This window comes from Xenopus laevis, chromosome 9_10S (genome assembly GCF_017654675.1).
Source record: "Xenopus laevis strain J_2021 chromosome 9_10S, Xenopus_laevis_v10.1, whole genome shotgun sequence".
Taxonomy (NCBI): Eukaryota; Metazoa; Chordata; class Amphibia; order Anura; family Pipidae; genus Xenopus; species Xenopus laevis.
The window spans coordinates 103,380,168-103,405,121 of record NC_054388.1 but is presented as its reverse complement, the minus strand read 5'-3'; the positions used below and the strand labels follow the sequence as shown (position 1 = coordinate 103,405,121).

At 43.9% G+C, this 24,954-nt stretch overlaps 1 protein-coding gene across 2 annotated transcripts in view; it reads left to right on the top strand.

The window, feature by feature from the left end:
* LOC121399188 (sodium/glucose cotransporter 5-like) overlaps positions 1 to 24,954 on the top strand; it is a 110,345-nt gene that overhangs the window by 1,492 nt on the left and 83,899 nt on the right. For both annotated transcript variants that reach the window (XM_041579161.1, XM_041579160.1), the window contains exons 2-7: positions 4,302 to 4,373; positions 9,153 to 9,257; positions 10,244 to 10,303; positions 10,928 to 11,032; positions 23,228 to 23,333; positions 24,367 to 24,447. In XM_041579161.1, coding sequence (XP_041435095.1) covers positions 4,302 to 4,373; positions 9,153 to 9,257; positions 10,244 to 10,303; positions 10,928 to 11,032; positions 23,228 to 23,333; positions 24,367 to 24,447 — 529 coding nt within the window. The remainder of the gene's footprint in view (positions 1 to 4,301; positions 4,374 to 9,152; positions 9,258 to 10,243; positions 10,304 to 10,927; positions 11,033 to 23,227; positions 23,334 to 24,366; positions 24,448 to 24,954) is intronic.

Genomic DNA, 24,954 nt, shown 5'->3' with positions numbered 1-24,954 from the left:
TGACTGTGGGATAGCAGGTATAGTAGGGACAGATGGTGCCTATAGTAACAGTGGGATAATAGTCTCTGGGAACGGAGTGTGACTGTGGGATAGCAGGTATAGTAGGGAGAGATGGAACCTATAGTAACAGTGGATAATAGTCTCTGGGAAGGGAGTGTGACTGTGGGATAGCAGGTATAGTAGGGAGAGATGGAGCCTATAGTAACAGTGGGATAATAGTCTCTGGGAAGGGAGTGTGACTGTGGGATAGCAGGTATAGTAGGGAGAGATGGTGTCAATAGTAACAGTGGATAATAGTCTCTGGGAAGGGAGTGTGACTGTGGGATAGCAGGTATAGTAGGGAGAGATGGTGCCTATAGTAACAGTGGATAATAGTCTCTGGGAAGGGAGTGTGACTGTGGGAAAGCAGGTATAGTAGGGAGAGATGGTGCCTATAGTAACAGTGGATAATAGTCTCTGGGAAGGGAGTGTGACTGTGGGAAAGCAGGTATAGTAGGGAGAGATGGTGCCTATAGTAACAGTGGATAATAGTCTCTGGGAAGGGAGTGTCACTGTGTGATAGCAGGTATAGTAGGGAGAGATGGTGCCTATAGTAACAGTGGGATAATAGTCTCTGGGAAGGGAGTGTGACTGTGGGATAGCAGGTATAGTAGGGAGAGATGATGCCTATAGTAACAGTGGATAATAGTCTCTGGGAAGGGAGTGTAACTGTGGGATAGCAGGTATAGTAGGGAGAGATGGTGCCTATAGTAACAGTGGATAATAGTCTCTGGGAAGGGAGTGTGACTGTGGGATAGCAGGTATAGTAGGGAGAGATGGTGCCTATAGTAACAGTGGATAATAGTCTCTGGGAAGGGAGTGTGACTGTGGGAAAGCAGGTATAGTAGGGAGAGATGGTGCCTATAGTAACAGTGGATAATAGTCTCTGGGAAGGGAGTGTCACTGTGTGATAGCAGGTATAGTAGGGAGAGATGGTGCCTATAGTAACAGTGGATAATAGTCTCTGGGAAGGGAGTGTGACTGTGGGAAAGCAGGTATAGTAGGGAGAGATGGTGCCTATAGTAACAGTGGATAATAGTCTCTGGGAAGGGAGTGTCACTGTGGGAAAGCAGGTATAGTAGGGAGAGATGGTGCCTATAGTAACAGTGGATAATAGTCTCTGGGAAGGGAGTGTCACTGTGTGATAGCAGGTATAGTAGGGAGAGATGGTGCCTATAGTAACAGTGGATAATAGTCTCTGGGAAGGGAGTTTGACTGTGGGATAGCAGGTATAGTAGGGAGAGATGGTGCCTATAGTAACAGTGGATAATAGTCTCTGGGAAGGGAGTGTGACTGTGGGATAGCAGGTATAGTAGGGAGAGATGGTGTCTATAGTAACAGTGGATAATAGTCTCTGGGAAGGGAGTGTGACTGTGGGATAGCAGGTATAGTAGGGAGAGATGGTGCCTATAGTAACAGTGGCAATGGCAAAATAGTCTCTGGGAAGGAAATGTGTGCTGGTTGTGGGATAGCAGCTACCCACAGCTGAGAGAACAATAGCAGTGTTAGAGCTCCGTGGCTTCTCCTCTCACCTTAGTTGAATTAGAGGAAGAAAAAAAGAATGTATTGGAGGAGAAATGCAGCTCTGACGAAAGTGTAGAAAGAAGAAGCTGAGTGGATGAGTTTTTAGTACAACAAAGAGATTCCACATGTCAGAGCTTGGATTACACAATGTCAAACACTGAGGTTGCACAGACATATTAGGAGACAATGGAACTTGAATAAACTCCTGTGAATGTAGGAAGGACATACACATACAGTGTATAGTACATACACAATACTACTATATTCACACATATATACAGTACATACACAGTACTACTATACTATACACACGTATACAGTACATACAAGTTGCCATGCAGGACCCAATGGGCCCCGGCGCACCATAACGTAGGCGCAAGAAGGGGAAGCATAGGGGCAGTTTGGGGCAGGGGAGGGAAGGACAGAGGAAGGAGGGACAGAGGAGGGACGGATAGAAGAGGGAGGGACGGAGGAGGGAGGGTGGGTGAGATGGACAGAGGGAGGGAGGGAGGGCCGGACGAGGGAGGGCCGGACGAAGGAGGGGGGGCCACATGAGGGATGGAAAGAGGAGAGAGGGAGGGACAGACAGAGGAGGGAGGGAGGGATGGACAGGGGGACACAGGAGGGGCAGAGGAGGGAGGAACAGAGGAGGGAACAACAGAGGAGGGAACAACAGAGGAGGTAGAAGAGAGGAGAGTGAATCCAGACTAGGGGTCGGCAGAAGCAGTTTCCGGCTGGGATGCCAGGTGCCCACCAGAAGACGTTAGGCTGAGGGTCCACTTTCCAAACTATTATACCTCCTCTCCTCATTCAACCTCTTTATTCTCCTAGTCTCTTTTCTCTACATATTTTACTCTATTCTTCCAATTAATGACCATGATAAAGGCCAAATTGTTAAAAGCAAGAGGCCCACTGGGAGTTTTCCTGGTATCTCTGTGGGCCAGTCTGACACTGGGCAGAAGAATCTTCAGCAGGCACCTGACCAGCACCCCCGCAGTGTTGTACCCTAGGCAGGTGCCTCTTCTGCCAACCCCTAGATCCAACCTTGCTTTCTCTATATGGTTTATTATGTATGTTCCTCCATTATATCTAAATGCAGTCGCTTTTAGCCGGCAGTGCTGTAAAGCTATTGATTCCTGTTGGTATACTTTATATAGTACTGACATATTCCATAGTTCTTTATACAGATTTTGTATCACTGACTGCCCCAGCGGAACTTACAGTGTATCCCCCCCAGTACAGTCATTTCTATCAGCAGCCAATGAACCTGCCTGGAGTATTTGGAGTGTGGGAGGAAACTGGGGGACCCAGAGGAAACAGACACAGGGAGAACATACAAACTACTTGCACATATTACCCTGCCTGAAATTGAACCAGGTTTCTGCAATTCAGCAATGCTACACACTGCACCTCTGTACTGCCCTGGCTCCCCATTACTCCAACGCATTTTGCCACCAGGGCAATGTCTAGGTCGGCAGTTGGACAGCAAAATACTTCTAACTGCCCCTTAATGGTATTGGTCCTGTTTGTGGCAGAGCACTGAAAAGTCCGACGATAATCACTTGAAAGTGCAGAAGTGACTTTTCCATGTGATTCTTGTTTAATCCATGAGAGCACATTGTGGGTCCCAGCCAGAGCCATTTTAAAGCATCAGTAACACTAAAAAATGAAAGTGTATTAAAGTAAAAAATTACAATATTGTTGCCCTTCACTGGTATATCTGATGTGTTTGCTTCAGACGCTCTACTATAGTTTATATAAACAAGCTGCTGTGTAGCCATGGGGGCAGCCATTCAAGCACAGGATACACAGTAGATAACAGATAAGTACTACTATAGTTTATATAAACAAGCTGCTGTGTAGCCATGGGGGCAGCCATTCAAGCACAGGATACACAGTAGATAACAGATAAGTACTACTATAGTTTATATAAACAAGCTGCTGTGTAGCCATGGGGGCAGCCATTCAAGCACAGGATACACAGTAGATAACAGATAAGTACTACTATAGTTTATATAAACAAGCTGCTGTGTAGCCATGGGGGCAGCCATCCAAGCACAGGATACACAGTAGATAACAGATAAGTACTACTATAGTTTATATAAACAAGCTGCTGTGTAGCCATGGGGGCAGCCATTCAAGCACAGGATACACAGTAGATAACAGATAAGTACTACTATAGTTTATATAAAAAGTGATATTCTGAGACAATTTGCAAATGTTTTTAATTTTTTTTATTATTCGTGGTTTTTGAGTTATTTAGCTTTTTATTCGACAGCTCTCCAGTTTGCAGTTTCAGTAATCTGGTTGCTAGCTTCCAAATGACCCTAGCAACCATGCACTCATTTGAATAAGAGACTGGAATATGAATAGGAGAGGCCTGAATAGAAAGCTGAGTAATGAAAAGTAGTAATAACAATAATTTTGTAGCCTTACAGAGCATTTGTTATTTAGATGGGGTCACTGACCCCCATTTGAAAGCTGGAAAGAGTCAGAAGAAGAAGGCAAATAATTCAATAACTATAAATAATAAATAAGTTGAGCATTCTGTAATATACTAAAAGTTAACGTAAAGGTGAACTACCCCTTTAAGCTTTTATAAATGTATACACTGTGTTACCCTGTAACTGCATGGGGGGGGGGGGTTCCTGGCGTATGGAGGTCCGAGATTTTTCTTTAACAGGGGCTCAAAGCAAAAAGCTCAACTTGTGAATTTTCTTTCTTTTTGTACTTTACAGTCGTCCTGCCGGGTGAACAGGAACACGCTGAGCGGTTATTTCTTGGCAGGAAGGAACATGGCTTGGTGGCCGGTAAGTATGGCAGGACCGGTGAACCCACATTTCATAAGAATCTGTTTTTTAGGTTATTGGTGGATTCTTCATCATAATCATGATTCAGATTTAAGGGGAAAGGCAGCATGCAAAATGTAAAAAGAATGCGATTTTTGCACTTTTCACCCCTTTGCCTCTGGTGAATTGCACTGACCTCTGTTTTCACTCTTATATATACAAGTATGGGACTTTCACTATGCAGAAAGTAGAAATCCATTATCCAGAAAGTTCAGAATTAAAGGATAAGTAAACCTTTTAAATAAGTGAATGTAACATTGATGAGGGGCTATTCTAAGAAATTTTGCAATGTACATTCATTATTTATTTTGTTTTTATTCCAAGATATTAAGGGATACATGTACTGTTAATATGAATGAATTTTGTTACAACAGCGCCACCTGCTGATCCATTTCCAACAAGTCTAACCACCAAGTAGTCAAGGAAGTTGTCAGGAGAAAGAAAGAGGCTGCTCTGATGTTCTTCTGCTTAGGAAAGATGTGAGAAAGTTTCTAATGTGTTTTCCTAAGCAGAAGAACATCAGAGCAGCCTCTTTCTTTCTCCTGACAACTTCCTTGACTACTTGGTGGTCAGACTTGTTGGAAAAGAATCAGCAGGTGGCGCTGTTGTAACAAAATTCATTCATATTAACAGTACATGTATCCCTTAATATCTTGGAATAAAAACAAAATAAATAATGAATGCACATTGCAAAATTTCTTAGAATAGCCCTCTCATCAATGTTACATTCACTTATTTTAAAGGTTTACTTATCCTTTAAGGAAAGAATATTACCCACAGACTCCATTTTATCCAAATAACCCAGATTTTTATGAATGCGTTCCTTTTTCTCTGTAATAATAAAACAGTAACTTGAACTTAATCCCATCTAAAATATAATTAATCCTTATTGGAAGCAAAACCAGCTTATTGGGTTTATTTAATGTTTATTTGGTTTTCTAGTACGGGTATGGGAACCCAATCCTATAGGGTATAGTTATTGTTTAAATGATTTTTAAGTAGAATAAAGGTACGGTAATCTAATTTATGGAAGGATTCAATATCAAGAGCAGGTCCCGAGCATTCTGGATAACAGATCCCATACCGGTATATGTGTATATATGTGTGTGTGTATATATATATATATATATATATATATATATATATATATATATATATATATAATATATATATATATATATATATATATATATACATATATATATATATACATATATATATATATACATATATATATATATATATATATATATATATATATATATATATATATCACCGAAGAGAAGGTACTCTCCAACCATAATAACTACCTGGGTGCAGAACAAACAGAAAACAAAGTCCAACACTTTCAGGATTTAAAATGCAATAGAAATTCTTAATTGAAGTGGTTTCTAAAAAAAATGAGTAACTACAAGAAATGGTTTTGTAGGAAATACTGTATGAGCATGGCGGGACAAGGCACAGGATGTGTGGTAATACCTGATTTCCTTAATGACTTGATTTTAATTATATTTTTGAAAAGGTACCTACCCTATTGATTTAAATAGGCTGAGCAGATTCTATTTAATTTTGCACTGCTAAATGTTGTGGGTGAAAGTTGTTGCAAGCAGAGTGGCCTGCTCCCGGGCTACCCTCATTAGAGATCTGCAGAGAAGCCTCTGTCAATCAGAATATAAGAGTTAAGAGAAAATTACTTCTGTAAGTATTCTGCGGGATTTGTAATAAGGATTAATTTGAGCCTTCTGGCTTTTGAACTTGTTCAGCTGCTTGGCACAAATATCTGGATCATTATCATGTGACACAATTATTCACAAATTGCTCCCTCTAATGGTCTGTAATCTCCAATACACAGAGCTTTCTGTTCTATGCAGCATTCACAACTGTAGAACAGGGTTTTATGGTGATAGTACCCTGTAGCTGTGAGATAATAGTCTCTGAGAAGGGAGTGTGACTGTGGGATAGCAGGTATAGTAGGGAGAGATGGTGCCTATAGTAACAGTGGATAATAGTCTCTGGGAAGGGAGTGTGACTGTGGGATAGCAGGTGTAGTAGGGAGAGATGGTGTCTATAGTAACAGTGGATAATAGTCTCTGGGAAGGGAGTGTGACTGTGGGATAGCAGGTATAGTAGGGAGAGATGGTGCCTATAGTAACAGTGGATAATAGTCTCTGGGAAGGGAGTGTGACTATGGGATAGCAGGTATAGCAGGGAGAGATGGTGCCTATAGTAACAGTGGATAATAGTCTCTGGGAAGGGAGTGTGACTGTGGGATAGCAGGTATAGTAGGGAGAGATGATGCCTATAGTAACAGTGGATAATAGTCTCTGGGAAGGGAGTGTGACTGTGGGATAGCAGGTATAGTACGGAGAGATGGTGCCTATAGTAACAGTGGGATAATAGTCTCTGGGAAGGGAGTGTGACTGTGGGATAGCAGGTATAGTAGGGAGAGATGATGCCTATAGTAACAGTGGATAATAGTCTCTGGGAAGGGAGTGTGACTGTGGGATAGCAGGTATAGTAGGGAGAGATGGTGTCTATAGTAACAGTGGATAATAGTCTCTGGGAAGGGAGTGTGACTGTGGGATAGCAGGTATAGTACGGAGAGATGGTGCCTATAGTAACAGTGGGATAATAGTCTCTGGGAAGGGAGTGTGACTGTGGGATAGCAGGTATAGTAGGGAGAGATGATGCTATAGTAACAGTGGATAATAGTCTCTGGGAAGGGAGTGTGACTGTGGGATAGCAGGTATAGTAGGGAGAGATGGTGTCTATAGTAACAGTGGATAATAGTCTCTGGGAAGGGAGTGTGACTGTGGGATAGCAGGTATAGTAGGGAGAGATGGTGTCAATAGTAACAGTGGATAATAGTCTCTGGGAAGGGAGTGTGACTGTGGGATAGCAGGTATAGTAGGGAGAGATGGTGCCTATAGTAACAATGGATAATAGTCTCTGAGAAGGGAGTGTGACTGTGGGATAGCAGGTATAGTAGGGAGAGATGTAGCCTATAGTAACAGTGGATAATAGTCTCTGAGAAGGGAGTGTGACTGTGGGATAGCAGGTATAGTAGGGAGAGATGTAGCCTATAGTAACAGTGGATAATATTCTCTGGGAAGGGAGTGTGACTGTGGGATAGCAGGTATAGTAGGGAGAGATGGTGCCTATAGTAACAGTGGATAATAGTCTCTGGGAAGGGAGTGTGACTGTGGGATAGCAGGTATAGTAGGGAGAGATGGTGTCTATAGTAACAGTGGATAATATTCTCTGGGAAGGGAGTGTGACTGTGGGATAGCAGGTATAGTAGGGAGAGATAGTGCCTATAGTAACAGTGGGATAATAGTCTCTGGGAAGGGAGTGTGACTATTGGATAGCAGGTATAGTAGGGAGAGATGGTGTCTATAGTAACAGTGGGATAATAGTCTCTGGGAAGGGAGTGTGACTGTGGGATAGCAGGTATAGTAGGGAGAGATGGTGCCTATAGTAACATTGGATAATAGTCTCTGGGAAGGGAGTGTGACTGTGGGATAGCAGGTATAGTAGGGAGAGATGGTGCCTAAAGTAACAGTGGATAATAGTCTCTGGGAAGGGAGTGTGACTGTGGGATAGCAGGTATAGTAGGGAGAGATGGTGTCTATAGTAACAGTGGGATAATAGTCTCTGGGAATGGAGTGTGACTGTGGGATAGCAGGTATAGTAGGGAGAGATGGTGCCTATAGTAACAGTGGATAATAGTCTCTGAGAAGGGAGTGTGACTGTGGGATAGCAGGTATAGTAGGGAGAGATGGTGCCTATAGTAACAGTGGATAATAGTCTCTGGGAAGGGAGTGTGACTGTGGGATAGCAGGTATAGTAGGGAGAGATGGTGCCTATAGTAACAGTGGATAATAGTCTCTGGGAAGGGAGTGTGACTGTGGGATAGCAGGTATAGTAGGGAGAGATGGTGCCTATAGTAACAGTGGATAATAGTCTCTGGGAAGGGAGTGTGACTGTGGGATAGCAGGTATAGTAGGGAGAGATGGTGCCTATAGTAACAGTGGATAATAGTCTCTGGGAAGGGAGTGTGACTGTGGGATAGCAGGTATAGTAGGGAGAGATGGTGCCTATAGTAACAGTGGGATAATAGTCTCTGGGAAGGGAGTGTGACTGTGGGATAGCAGGTATAGTAGGGAGAGATGGTGCCTATAGTAACAGTGGATAATAGTCTCTGGAAAAGGAGTGTAGCTGTAGTATAGTTTGTATTTCAGGGAGGGATAATGTCTGTAGAAGTGAGTTACTATCCTGTATTGTTCTTTGATAGTATGGTAACTTTTCATATCAGTGCCTAAAGCCACTATCAGAACTTTGGGGCCCCACGCAAGTTATTTATATAATTATATAGGAACCCCATGAACACAAGTGGGCAGTCCCAAAATGTCTGGCTACACCTCTTGTTGGCACTACACAAACAGTAGGTGTAACTAGGACAAAAAGTTTGAACTTGTTGGATGTATTTTTTCAAGCACAGCTACTATGATTCAAACTCAGCAAACATTTTTCTGAAAACCAGAGGTGTAATTATAGCGAAAACAGACACTATAAACGCTGAGGGGTTCCTGAAATTATAGGGGTTCCACTGGGCTGATAAGAAGCTGCAATATAAGTTTATGGGAAATGTTTTGTTCCCAAAGCATTTCCAGTTGACTGACATAGATTATACTTTGAGATCATATAATATTATTCTAAGAGGCAGCTCTTCTTTTACAGATCGGAGCGTCACTCTTTGCAAGTAGCGAGGGATCGGGGTTGTTTATTGGTCTGGCAGGTACTGGCGCGGCAGGGGGCATCGCTGTTGCGGGATTCGAATGGAATGTAAGTAAATACACCGTGTGCACAACTTGTTCTCAGATCAGGTTGGCCGGGGACTAAGGTCTTTCTGGGGTCAAGACCCTCCTTTGTAGGCCAATATTTATACATAATAGGAGATGATGTAAAGGGGTGGAATGATGATGGTGAGGGGCGGGGCGATGACATCACCAGACGTCCGAGAGAGTCTTTGGGAAGGATGAAGAGTAAGAGACTGGTAAGTTTTTACCGGATATGGGTCTTAAGGGGTGGGGCAGGGGCTTAAGGGGGCAGATTCGGGATGGGCCAAGGGCTGAGCTTTGGGTTATTACAAATTTACCGGCAACTACATTGCCAGTAACTTTGTAATACCGGCCCAGGCCCTGGCAGGTGTTTTCCCAGCCAGGCTGGTAAAATCTGACATGGGCTAGACATATTGTCAATTTCCCAGCTGCCCCAAGTCATGTGACTTGTGCTCTGATAAACTTCAATCACTCTTTACTGCTGTACTGCAAGTTGGAGTGATATCACCCCCGACCTTTTCCCCCCCAGCAGCCAAACAACAGAACAATGGGAAGGTAACCAGATAACAGCTCCCTAACACAAGATAACAGCTGCCTGGTAGATCTAAGAACAGCACTCAATAGTAAAATCCAGGTCCCAGTGAGACACATTCAGTTACATTGAGTAGGAGAAACAACAGCCTGCCAGAAAGCAGTTCCATCCTAAAGTGCTGGCTCTTTCTGAAATCACATGACCAGGCAAAATGACCTGAGATGCACCTACACACCAATATTACAACTACAAAATATACAGGAATGAAATTTTATATTGTAGAGTTAATTATTTGCAGTGTAAACAATGTAATTTAGAAATAAAAACTACATCATAAAAATCATGACAGAAACCCTTTAATCCAGATTTACTCCTGTTTGTAAAACAGTCTCAATCCCAAAGGCCACTCATGAAATTACCGGCACTTTAAGAGCACTGACCACTGTTTCCTTTTCCAGGCTACCTACATCCTCCTGGCTCTGGCTTGGATCTTTGTACCAGTCTACATCTCGTCTGGGGTAGGTACCAACTGACTCAGCAGAGTTGTTCCTCTAGAAAACTGTCCATCCATACAGAGTTCTGTGTTTGTGTAGAAAACTGTGTCTGTACAGACAAATCAAACGTTTATAACCTGAACGTGTCTGTTGGCAGCCAAAACATTAACAATAATCGTAAATGAGTCAATAAGACAGGAGTACATGTGATTAGGTTGTGGCAAACTCTGTACCAAGCAGTATTCCAATAGTTTCATGTAACTACAAGCCAGTGAGCTTGACACCTGCCCAGGACCATTATTTTCAATGTATCCTGGATTTGTATATTTTGATATTAAAAGTTGTCTATATTTATTGTCCTTTGTTGCTTGATCCCCCACTGGGGTCCAATTTTTACTTTGGTTGCCATTATCTCTCAGGCTGGCTGGCCACATCTTTCCTTATTATTGCCAACTCTTATGTTTTACCCTCCTAGTAACAACCTAGCAGGATTGGTCACAGTGACATTGGGCCTCCCTGTTATAAAGAGTTTCTTGGGGTTTTCTTATATTGTCCCCCTGCACTAAGCCTTGAAATCTGATGATATAATGAACCAATGCCTAAGCCTTAGACCTTGAAAACAAATATAAATCTCCTATATGCCGTCAGATTGTGACTATGCCGGAGTACCTGCAGAGAAGGTTCGGGGGAGAGCGGATCCAGATCTACCTTTCCGGGCTCTCCTTGTTGCTGTCGGTGTTTACCAAGATTTCCGTGAGTGTCTCCCCCTGCATTTTCTTATCATTACTATTATTATCATCCTTTATTGATATACCACTGACTCATAATAGGTTTTGGCCAATTCCAAACCTAAGCTTGTTGGCTGAGGATTCTGGGATTTCGGGTTTATTAACATGTGGACAGCAAGGGATTATTTGTAGTCTAATTCGATTCCAGATGTTTTGTACTACAATACCCAGCATTCTCAGCTAGCCAGGACTTTGATATACCTGACAAGTAATAATATTCTAGGACAAAGAGGTCTGATTGGAGGATCCTTGTGAAATTGCACCTCTGACCCTGAGGGACTTATAAACAATATTTTAAGAATTCGTCTGCAGCTGGACTACAGCTCCCATAATCCTTTAACTCTTGATAATGTTTTAGAAAATGATGGGAACCCTGTTATGGAAGGTTAATGTGGAGAGAATGATGCTGGGGGGATTGTGAGGACAAAGAGAACAAATATGTAATACAATGAGGCACTAAAAGGATATTATCTGCTTTCATTGGTCAGAGTCTGAAACCTGCCGCCACTAACATATAAATTACCTTGTAACTTAGCGCCTCCTAGTGGTGAGTAATAAGAACTTCTATTCAGAACATGACCAGATCCACTGCTGACCCATTCGGATGTCTGCCCTATAGAAACAACCCTAATGTGGCCTAATCCAAAATTAATGTTATTGCGACTTTTTATTACTCCTCTTTCTATTCTGGGGCTTTCCTATTCATATTCCAGTCTCTTATTCAAATGAATGCATGGTTACCGGGGTAATTTGGACCCTAGCAACTGGATTGTTGAAATTGCAAACGGGAGAGCTGCTAAATAACTCATAAAACAGAAATAATAGTTTGGGTGCGTTTCAGAATAGTCGTGCACATAAAAATTGTCGCACGTCAAAATTTTTCGGACACCCATTGACTTTAATGCATTTGGACGAAATAGCCGCGCATACAAAAAATGGACTGGGTGTCGAAATTGCCAATGTGTCAAAATAATTTTGACGCCCATCGACTTGAATGCGTTTTGCAAATTTTTCGCCATTTCGCGAATTTCGCAGGAAACTCACAAATTATATGAAGAAGCCAAACGGGACAAATTCGCCAATCACTAGTACAAGTCTATTTATTCTATTACCGGAGGTAAACAGTAGGGATGCACTGAATCCAGGATTCGGTTCGGGATTCGGCCTTTTTCAGCAGGATTCGGATTCGGCCGAATCCTTCTGCCCAGCCGAACCGAATCCTAATTTGCATATGCAAATTAGGGGCGGGAGGGAAATTGCATGACTTTTTGTCAGAAAACAAGGAAGTAAAAAATGTTTCCCCCCTTACCACCCCTAATTTGCATATGAGAAGGATTCGGGGGTTCGGCCGAATCCAAAAAAGTGGATTCGGTGCATCCCTAGTAAACAGTTAGGGACCACCGTATGGGGTTTACCTTGAAGTGGTATGGTGGCTTATCAACTTAATGATCATAACTTTGTAACTAAAAAGCCCTGTTTTGTAAACATATGCACTTGCATTTATACTGAATTACTTATGAGACAGGGGACCAAGGAATGTGCTTTGATTAATTGGATAAAGTAGCACTTCCATTGTACTTAAACACATTTTAACTTAGCCTTGGAGTGCTCCCACAACCCCCTTTTTTTGTACTCACTTACCAAAGACCTAAACCCCAGGAAACGCCGCCCTTTATATCAAATGCTGGATCAAAAATCCAGTGCTCAGTGCAGAGAGCACTACCAGGAGGCGCAGCAGAGGCCTGTTCTTAGCACCTGTGTAAGGGCTCATACACACGGGCGGTTTTACCTGCGCTCCCCTGCGTTGCGCTTTCTTCCGTTCACCCGCAGGTTTGCGCAGGAGTAGACACAGTCAGTTATTATGAAGGGGCTGTACTCACACAGACGCATGTATGCACAACGTAGGGGAGCGCGACTGTGTGTAAGAGCCATAAGGGCGCACTATCTGCCTCTCACAACCACATTGTCCCTGTCCCCAACATGCAGGATGTATTAAAGGGGTGAGATGACCAGGGTCGGACTGGGACACCGGGAAAAAACCTGGTGGGCCCGGCTCTTGTGGGCCCCACTGGCCTAGATCCGCACCCTGCACTTGTTTTTCCTGCTGCGACCTCCATTGTTTGGGCAGGTTGAGACGTATGTGCGGCGCGGAGGGGGGAGCCCTCTGACAGTGGCTCCGGGCCCACAGTCCGACCCTGGAGATGGCAACCTATGCCCAAGGTGCACATAGGATTGCCATCTGGCCAGTAAAAATGATGGTTGATCCCAATGTTATTAAAAACATATAGGAAGGCCAGTATTTTTTTCCAGAAAAGGTGCCAACCCTAGGTGCACATGGCCACAAAACTTAAAGGAGGTGCACCAATCCATGCACTCTCATCAACTCTTGCATCCCCCCCCCCCCACGTGCGCTTGCTCCTATTGTAACATGCGGCGGGAGGAGGCACAAGTGCTTTGTGTAGGGTTGCCACCTCACCCCTTTAATACTGGCCACATATTGAATCCACAGGCTGCCTGGCTAATTAGCAATTCATTTAGATACATGAATCAGTTCAGTCTGGAGCATGCATCTGAATCAATTCTTAATTAGCCAGGCAGCCTGTGGATTCAATATGTGGCCAGTATTAGGGCTCTTACTGACAAGCGTTTTTACCTGCACTCCCCTGCGTTCCGTTTTTCTGCGTTCAGCCGCAGGGGAGCGCAGGAATAGACGCATTACATTTTTTCCAATGGGGCTGTACTCACACAGGCGCGTGTAGGCGCTGAACGCAGGAAAAATGCAGCATGCTGCGTCTCAACCTGAATTCGGCACCTAAACGCGCCTGTGTGAGTACAGCCCCATTGGAAAAAACGTAATGCGTCTATTCCTGCGCTCCCCTGCGGCTGAACTCAGGGGAGCGCAGGTAAAAACGCCCGTCAGTAAGAGCCCTTAAAGGGGTGAGGTGGCAACCCTAGCTTTGTGGCTAAGCTTCAGGAGTTGGAACTATGGGCAGCCAAGGAGAAGATGCACGTGCCAAGGTTATTTTTTCAGGATATCAACCTCCCATCTCTCCTTATGCTGGAACTACAGGGTAGAAATTTTTCTACCCACCATACACTCTTGGCTCTTACCATAGGATACCACACGGGGGCGCCAGAGACTGGCATTTGGATGTGAAATAGTCTTGTCAAAAACTGGCTTCATATTTTTTCCCCTTTACTCTTAATGCACTAAATGACACAGGAGATATAAACCCAAATATACAGTTTTTATATAAGAAAAGCAAACAGGAACATAATTGCTATTGAAAGTCTGGCTGTACTTGGTACTGCTGGTTCTGACTGCTGAAACCAATGTACTAGTAGCTGTGAAGACAAGATGCTGATTGGCCAGTGTATGGGCAGCACTGATGGGTCTCGTATCATCACATTGTTGTCCCTGTGGCTCCCGCTGATTAATCAAATTACACAACAATTAATACATCTGCACCTGAGTCTATAAAAGCAGCAATAAATCCGAGTCGGCCATAGTTAGTAGTGAAGACCTGTCAGTCTGAAGCCAGTGAATCCCTCTAATTAGATGTTTGTTGCTATAAAGATACACCCTGTACCCGCAGTAACGTTACATCTCATCCCCACCAAATTAACATCTGTCATCGGCATCATTTCTTTCCAAAGTTGGAACAAATTCTGCAGCTGTGACTAATTACTGGGGAATTGGGGCTAATTACACACCTATAAGGGCTCTTACACATGAGCGTTCTGACCTGCGCTCCCCTGCGTTCCGTTTTTTGGCGTTCAGCCGCAGGGGAGCGCAGGAATAGACGCAAGTCATTATTTGAAATGGGGCTGTACTCACTCAGGCACGTGTAGGCGCCGAACGCAGGTTCAGACGCAACATGCTGCATTTTTCCTGCGTTCGGCGCCTACACGCGCCTGAGTGAGTACAGCCCCATTTCAAATAATGACTTGCGTCTATTCCTGCGCTCCCCTGCGGCTGAACGCCAAAAAACGGAACGCAGGGGAGCGCAGGTCAGAACGCTCATGTGTAAGAGCCCTTAGGAAAAGCTCGTGGGACGCTGACATGAGATTATTTATGGCACTTGCCTTATATGAAGCTCTAATGAACCCCAGGACAAAAGGGTTGTGGAAGGTTAATGGTCAGGCCACACTGGGCGTTTTGGGGAGATTTGGTTGCCTGGCGACTAATTGCCTCGTTTTTGCGGCGACCAATCTCCCCAGACGCCTTCCCTGACTCAGCGGCGGTTTGTTTTCCGAGTTCGCCTGAAGTTGCCTCACAAGGAAACTTCGGGCGACCGGAAAACGAATCGCCGCGTGTGATTAGCGCCGTATATTTTTCATTTTAGCCGGCGCAGAGTCAGGGAAGGCGTTTGGTGCGTAGACGAGGCGATTAGTCGCCAGGCGACCAAATCTCCCCAAAACGCCCAGTGTGGCCTTACCCTAAAGGGAAACTATGCCTTTGATTTTAAGTAGATTTGTTGTATGTTCACTAAGAAAGTAAAGTATGATGCATCGCTTAAAATTGCGTATTAGTATGGACCCTGCAGGCCCCCCAAATGTTTCTTTTGCACAGAGACCACTGCCTCACACACAGTTGCCCGTCGGACATTATTGCTGGCAGTGTGTGCTTTGGTTGCCAGTACTAGGGTTGCCATCCGTCTGGTTTTGACCCGGACAGTCTGATTTTCAGAAGGACTGCCAGGGTCAAGACAGTCTTCCCAGTTTTCCAAATAAGGAGAACTGGGCAGGATCCCCCTTGATTGACATGGCGATCAACCCCGTCCCTATGACGTCTCTCATCCCACCTACAACATCACCCGCCCGTCACTGAAAGGTGGCAACCCTAACCAGTACTTCATGGCCTATTTGAGCTTACAATTGCCACCTGACCCATTTAAAGGAGAACTAAATCCTAAAAATGAATGTAACTAAAAATGCCATATTTTATAAAATGAACTTATTGCACGAGGCTAAAGTTTGAGCTTGTCAATAGCAGCAATGATCCAGGACTTCAAACTTGTCACAGGGGGTCACCATCTTGGAAAGTGTCTGTGACACTCACATGCTCAGTGGGCTCTGATTGGCTGTTGAGAAGCTAAGCTTAGGGCTCGTCACTAATTATCCAGCAGAAAATGAGCTTCCCTGGCTGTAATATAAGCTGATGCTACAGGTTTGCTGATTATTAAATTCTGATGCTAATTGCACTGGTTTCTGTGCTGCCATGTAGTAATTATCTGTATTAATTACTAATCAGCCTTAGATTGTGACATTTCTATTCTATGTGTACTGTATATTGTGAGTGGGTCCCTAAGCTCAGTAAGTGACAGCAGCACAGAGCATGTGCAGTGAATCAGCAAAAACAAAGATGGGGAGCTACTGGGGCATCTTTGGAGACACAGATCTTTACTGCTAAAGGGCTGTGGTTGCCTTGGGCTGGTACAGAAGCACAAAACATCATGTACAACATTTCTAGCCACTTCTTTAATTAAGCTTTAGTTCTCCTTTAAAAGAGAAGGAAAGGTATTTTAACTTGGGGGTGCCATCCTTCCTTCAACATCACCGGCCCGTCTCTGAAAGGTGACCACAGAAAGGTGTCAGGTAAGTACATGAGATCACTTTTGGCATCCCCAAGATAAAAGACTTTCTCCTTTAAAGGGGTCAGGTGGCAACTGTAAACTGAAATAGGCCAAGAAATACTGGCTAGGGTTGGCACCTTTCTGTGGCCACCTTTCAGAGACGGGCCGGTGATGTTGCGGTCGGGTGGCACCCCCAAGTTAAAAGACCTTTCCTTCTCCTTTAATACCGGCCACATATTGAATCCACATGCCGCATGGCTAGATAGCAATTAATTTAGATGCCTGCTGCAAACTGAACTGATTTATGTGCAGCCATGCTGTGATGTATAGACAGCAGCTGCCACTAGGGGGCGCTCTGGAAGAGAAGCAGCTTTATCTGCACTTCTAACTCTCAGTGATTGGGGGAATCGCTACGTGCTAAAGGGGCAACCAGACAATCTTAAACCAAAAGCCTTTCTTTATTCTCTTATTAGCTTCTCCTTGGTTTAGGCATGTAAGGCCAATAGTTGGGTGAGCAGTAGGGCCCACTGAGAGGTTTCCTGGTATCCAACACTGCATCCCCCTTCCCCTTTATATCACTGAAGTGGTCCAAAAATAAAGGATTATACAGAGTATTATTGCCATGGTCGGACTGGTCTGCCAGAGTGCTACGGATCTCCTGGTGGGTCAAGACCCTAGTGGGAACCAGTCTGGGACAATTCCAATCAGCCTTTTCTCTTGTCCATCATAATATATATATAATAATCTATATCAATTGACACTGTCTCCAAATCTTATATATATATATATATATATAACTATTGGTATATATATATATATATATATATATATATATATATATATATATATATATATATATATATATATATATATATATATACATACATACTTATATTATATAGACTTATGGTGGAAATAATGCTGGAGTGTTGCACAACAAATCCCCCGCATGTAACACCTTCCACCTAAATCAGGGGAAAAACCTCTCTAGCCTCTATTTCCCAAATATAAATACAAATCCAACCAGCAATGAGTGCCAAAGCACCGACACTACTGGCCCAATGGCAAACAATCAGCTTTGGGGTTTGTCTCCTCTGTGAAGTGATGATTCAGCCGATTAAATCAGTTGTGAAAATGATGGGGCGATGAAGAGTTGGGTGCTGGCAGAACATCAACTAAGGGATCATCCAAAAATGTGACATCGGACTTGCAATGTTACCGCTGTTGGAACATGTCTCGCTGCTGTACTGGCAATACTGTGCCACCAGCCTCATTTAAAGGGCACATACACCTTCCATACCAGTGATGGTAGACTCACATCTTCCGACTTGTGCTTAAGCTGCAGTCCAAAATCGTTTTAGACCCCTCTAAACTTTTGAAATATCACAATTTTTCCAAAAAACATAGACTGAAAGATGGCTCCTGTTCAAGGCGTCTCCACAAGGGCACCTTAAAGGAGAAGTAAAGCTTCTAGTGTCTAGAAATGTTGTACATTATGTTTTGTGCTTCTGTACCAGCCCAAGGCAACCACAGCCCTTTAGCAGTAAAGATCTGTGTCTCCAAAGATGCCCCAGTAGCTCCCCATCTTCTTTTCTGCTGATTCACTGCACATTCTCTGTGCTGCTGTCACTTACTGAGCTTAGGGACCCACTCACAATATACAGTACACATAGAATAGAAATGTCACAATATAAGGCTGATTAGTAATTAATACAGATAATTACTACATGGCAGCACAGAAACCAGTGCAATTAGCATCAGAATTTAATAATCAGCAAACCTGTAGAATCAGCTTATATTACAGGGGAAGCTCATTTTCTGCTGGATAATTAGTGACGAGCCCTAAGCTTAGCTTCTCAACAGCCAATCAGAGCCCACTGAGCATGTGAGTGTCACAGACACTTTCCAAGATGGTGACCCCTGTGACAAGTTTGAAGTCCTGGATCATTGCTGCTATTGACAAGCTGAAACTTTAGCCTCGTGCAATAAGTTCACTATGTAAAATATGACATTTTTAGCCTCATTCGATTTTAGGGTTTAGTTCTGCTTTAAGGCCACAGTCATCTTTTAACCTTATGGTGACACCGCTACCTGCACCGGCCGACCTGACATTGCCTGGTGTCTGTGTGTCTGTCCTGTTGGCAGTCCCTGAGTACCAGGAAGGATTTGGGCTCCTTTCTTTTCTCCTCGTCCCCTTTCTTCTGTTAATGTGGGGCGTCTCCTCACACCCAGCAATGGCATTTATGTGGCTTTTATTTCTCTCTCCAGAGGGACAGACACACCTTGTGTTCCATTCTGTGCAACTGGGTTAGACCGAGTCACCTGACTCAGCTTGCGTTATTGTCCGGGGCACACAGCTATGACATGACGTGTGTATTTATAGTGAGGAATATACACTGAAAAAGAAAAGGCTTTTTGCTCTTTGTTTTTGAACACTTCTGGATTTCCAAATCTCACTGATGCACAGGGTGGAGGTGCCTTGATAAGGGGGATTTTGCTGAGCCTCATATTGTTGATAAGGGGGGTTTTGTTGTGCCAGACTTGGGTAATGAGGGGAATTTGACATGCCACGTGTTGCTCATAAGGGAAATTTTGCTGTGCCGCATGCTGTTGGGACACTATCACAAGGGAGTTCATTTAATAGAGAGCCGACATATGGAATATGCATTGCTCAGTTACCCAGCAGCACCAGTATAGATATGGGATCCATTATCCGGAAACCTGATATTCAAAAAGCTACTAAATTACACAAAGAACTCCATTTTAATCAAATAATTTAGGTCTTTAAGAAATGATTCCCTTTTTCTCTGTAGTAATAAAAAAGTGATAAAAAAGTAGCTTGTACTCAGCACTGGATTTCTTTGCCGGCCGCCCCTAGGCCGCGCGGTCCGACCAGGCGGCCGCGCGGTCCTAGCGCCCGCCTACACTTCCCTTTCCCAGCGCACCGGCGGAAAAACGCCGGCGTAGTTGGTGTAATTGAATGGGGACGCACACGTCCCCAAAATGCGGCTGGGCGGCATGCCGCCCCTATTTTTTGCTGCCCTAGGCCCAGGCCTATGCGGCCTTGCCGCAAATCCGGGCCTGCTTGTACTTGATCCCAACTAAGATATAATTAATCCGTAAAGGCTGTTAACCCAGCCTATTGGGGTTTATTTAATGTTTAAATCATTTTTTAGTAGACTTAAGGTCAGGGCCAGAACTAGGGGTAGGCAGGGTAGGCACGTACTTAGGGCTCAAAGCAAGAAGGGGTGCCAGGCCCGTACCTTCTTTGCCTCCTACCCCATGTCCGGTTCCATCTGGTGCTTTGGCCGGTGCTCGCTTCCTTGTTACACATGCGCACACGCCCTAATCTCGTGCGTGCTTTTTCCACGCATGCACGGTTTTCCATTCACGCATGTGCGTCTTTTTGCACACGCACATTTTCGTGCACGCGTGTGCCTATTGGGAGCTGCCACTGGCCAGGCTGCCTAGGGCACCTGGCTGGACTGGCCCGTCGCTGCTTAAAGTATGGAGATCCCAATTACAGAAAGACCCCTTATTTGGAAAACCCCAGGTCCCGCACATTCTGGATAACAGGTCCCATACCTGTATATAGCCACATACCTACCAGAATAGCTGACATTCATTCTTGGACTCCCGCTAGTGACAGTGGGTTCCTCACAGTGGAGGCTGAACCTAAGGGTGGGGTGGGTTGAATGCTCTTTTGGGTAATAGTAGAAATAAAGCAGGGGCTTTGTTACTATAGTTACAGCATTATTGTCCATCTTTCAGCTTGTAATGAGTTTAGGAAGGCCCAGGCCTAATGTTGGACCCCCAAACTCAGTGATCCCCAGGACTAATGGGCCCTTCTGACTCAGGCTGGTGCCATCCCATTTACATTCTAGCGGCGGGAAGCAGTTCGGGAGATTAGTCTCCTCTAAGAAGAGTAGATTTGTCGACGGACAACTAATCTCCCCGAATCTGAGCGTGTGCCCTGACCCTAAACCAACTTTTAATTTGAGACAATTGGCAATTGATTTTTTTTTTTTTTAGTTATTAAGCTTTTTTTTCAGCAGCTCTCCAGTGTGCAGTTTCAGCAGCTAACAGGTTGCTAGGGTCCAAATTGCCCTAGCAACCATGCATTGATTTAAATAAGAGACTGGAATATGAATAGGAGAGGGTCTGGATGGAAAGATGAGTAATGCAAAATAGCAAAAAACTATAAATTTTTAGCGTTACAGAGTGTTTGGTTTATAGGTGGGGTCAGTGACCCCCATTGGGAAGCTGAAAAGAGTCAGACGAAAATTGACAATTCTAAAACTATAAAAATGAAGGCCAATCTGTTATTAAATTTGGACCACTTATTTTGGAGTGCTGGGAAATAAAGATTTAAAAGGAATCACACCCATATTAAGAGACTGTAGAATAAAGCAGCCGTTTCTTTTGTTAGGAAATGCTTTCGTTATTTTGTACTAAAGAAAATACTAAAAAAAGAAAATACATGAATACTTTGAAAATGCCTCCTTTTGCTTTCTGAGCTATAAATATACTGAACTGAAAAAAAAAAGTTGACATTCCTTTATTTCTGAATAGTGGAAGGATTATCGATCAAGCCTTCCTCCTGTGGCACTTAGTAACTGTATATTTATTTATTGCACTGTTTTCTCCCATCTGCACTTTTGTAGAGTTTTCAGTCCTGGTCATGCAAGTAGTGCTAAATAAAGATAAACGTACTGTACAAGCAGGGCCATGTTTTCTATAAAGGAACCCGAGACTCCATGTCTAGAGTGGTAGTGTAAGGGGTGGCCCTTGGGCTTTTACATGAATATGGATATACAGTATATACACATATATATATATATAAAGCTTTATTCATTTTGGGGGAAGGTACTCTCTCCCATGATTGCAGTATGCGCAGACTGTACTATGCGTGTGCCAATAGGTTAGGGGCGGTGACAGCTGGAGGTTTGCCACTTGGATTGCCACCTTTGTGCCGCAATCCAGGGAGGGGGCAGATGGTGACATCACAGGGGCTGGTCAGTGATGCAATGTAGGTGGTGATGTTGCAGGACGGGTGAGAGCTGTCATGGGACAAGGCTATGACATGGTGATCAGCGATTTTCTTATTTGGAAAACTGAGCACAATGTATTGGCCGGGCAGCCCTTCTGAAAACCAGATTGTCCGGTTCAAAATCGGACATGTGGCAACCCTATTTTCCGCCTAGGGCACCCCTAGACCCAAATTGAGCACTGTATGCAAGCAGGGACGGAACTAGGGGTAGGCAGAGTAGGCAAGTGCCTAGGGCGCAAAGCTGGGGGGGGGGCTGGCACGTACCTGCTCTGTCACCTACCCCATGTCCGGTCCCTTCTCGCCCCAGTCTCTTTGAGCTTTCGCTCACTTCACACACTCCGCACACCCCAATTCGCGCCTCCACGTGAGCATCATCTCGCGCATGCAAATACAACAATTCTCGCTCAGCCGGCACTGCAGCCAGCAAGGTTGCCTAGGGCGCCTGGCCGGTCTGGCCTGGCTCTGTATGCTAGTGTCTAACCCTCTGTATACTAAGACCACTTTCCATGGGCTTAGAAGGCAAGCTGAGGCTCGTGCTGATCAGTTTTACTGGCCGCATGTTCTTACAGCAGAATAGAATGGGACTGTGCTGAAATCACCAGGGACTGGTCTGTCATGATACTGGGGAATCTCCTGGTAGGCCAAATTTCCCTTCAGCTCTCTTATTTCTACCATGGAGCTTATTAATAGAGATACTATTTAGTACATTTATACCTAATGGTGCATAGAGTGAGCCCTAGATGTCTCTGGTATTCCCTCCGAGGCCCCTTCTGCCACTGATCATTTGAGTCTGTGGTCCAACAACTGCTCAAGCCCCTCTTAACTCATGAGGAGGTCTCTGAGGAAGTGCTTCAACATGAAATGCGTTAGACCTCAGACGCTATTGTTTGTAAATTGGATGTTAAAATAAAGATTGTTACTTTTTATCCTTAATCTGCAAAAGTGCGATTCTTCAAGGAGATCCTGGAGTGCGCCGTTCCAATGTGTGCCGTCCTCTTAGTCCACAGATTACTAAAGCAGCAGTAGCCAATTTCACGATTCTTTCACCAAAAGGCCCCTATACACGGGCCGATAAAAGCTCCTGACAGACCAAGTCGGCATCTTATTGGCCAGTGTGTTCGGCCATCTGTGTTCGGCCATCTGAAAAAAATCGGCCAGATCTCGATTGGGCAGGTTAAAAAATCCTGTTGGACCGTGGCCGCATCTGTGCGTGTATGTGGTCCACGATCCGACCGCCCGTATCAGATCCATTATGATCCGATCGTTAGGCCCTAGGGCCCATGTGCTATCGCCACTTCAATGTGGGCATATCGGTGAGAGATCAGCTTGTTTGGTGACATTACCAAACGAGCTGATCTCTATGTCTATGGCCACCTTTAGGGATGTTCACTTTAGTGAATAAGCATTCACCCCCGAATTTCACTCTAGTTGGCCTTCACATTCATTAGAGGTTGTTTTTTTTTACATCTGGTGGACAAGTGGTGAGATATGGCAGAAAACTTGACAAAACTCTCCTCTATTCCTGTGTTTGCAGACTGATCTGTATTCCGGGGCGCTGTTTATACAGGTGTGCTTGGGTTGGAACCTCTACCTCTCCACGGTCCTCATGCTGGTGGTGACGGCCCTGTATACTATTGCAGGTAAGATACATCTCAGCTGGTCTCAGGTATAGTAGGAGGCCTCTGCGGAAGTGCAACGTTTCGAGACACAACACTTTGTCAAGCTTGACCCCTGAAACGTTGCACTTCTGCATTAAACATTTTGGAAGGTTGTACCCTGTAATTGCAGTCTTGTGTTCCAGTGTGCTTCTTCTCCATGTGTTTTAGGAGGTTGCCATAGCCTTTATCATTGGGCAACAAGCTTCTTTAGTTAAAGGGGAACTATTGCAAAAATGAAAATTTAATTTAAACTTCCTCATACTGAAATAAGAAACTTTCTAAATACAATCAATTAAATATTCTGCATTGTTTCTGAAATAATCAAGTTTATCTTCACTTTTCCTCTCTCAGCATCTGTTTCTCTTCATTCTGTCTTCATTCAGCATTTGGGTGTCAGCTGAATGATCCAATATATCTTATAGGGGGGCTCCCTTTCCTAGCAGATGTATTAGAGATCACTCAAATAACTGATTCCAGTACAAACAAAATCTAACAAAATAACTGCCTTTTGCACAAATCCTGCATGTAGAGAGACATGATGTCTGGTGAATTTAATAAATCACCAGAAATCCTGTCTCTCTACATGCAGGATTTGTGCAAAAGGCAGTTATTTTGTTAGATTTTGTTTGTACTGGAATCAGTTATTTGAGAGAGCTCTAATACATCTGCTAGGCAAAAGGAGCCCCTCTATAAAACATATTGCATCTAACTGTCTATGAATATCTGACACCCAACTCCTGCATGAAGACAAAATAAAAAGTAACAGATGCTGAGAGAGGAATAGTGAAGATAAACTTCATTATTACAGAAATGGTACCGAATGTTTAATTGATTGTATTTGGAAAGTTTCTCATTTCAGTATGATGAAGCTTCTGTTAAATTTTAAATTTCCGAGATAGTTCCCCTTTAAAGAAGATTTTACAGGTCTCCAACTACGCCTATAGAATGTGTCACTTCATATAGGAATTCCCTTCTCCCTTTATATTGCTTTAATTCCCCTTATATCGTTTTCTAGGTGGCCTGGCTGCGGTGATCTATACAGATGCTCTGCAAACAGTCGTTATGATCGTCGGAGCCGTTATACTCACAATCACAGGTGAGGAAGGCTGGGAAAGAATTTTATTCTGCTGTGAAACTTAGGTAGTGATTTGGACACAACATAATAAATGTACGACTCCCAGCACCCTCATGAACCTTTAGCTGGAGGTGTCAGGGAGAAGGAGTGCTGATAGAACTATGACTATGAGAATTATCATGTGTATGAGGCCTGACCTATTCTACTGGATGTCTTGATGCCAGAAAGATGGATGCCAAGGATTGTTGCTTAATTGTTCTGTATATACAGTAGGTATTTGAGTCCAGCTTTGGTCGCACACCCACTTTAACAAACAGAATTTTATTTTCTGAGCCTTACAAGCTAATATTTACCCTCTTTTCTTGGGATACACGGCTTATAAAGAATGTCAGAACTGTGTACGAGGCAGCATTAAACAGCAGCAGTCTTGCCTGTTAAACCTACACTCATTGTTGTGGGGTTGGCTCTGGCCCCAGCCCTCCCATATCCCCCCTGTAGTGTTATAACCCACTTCCCAGAAGTCAGCCC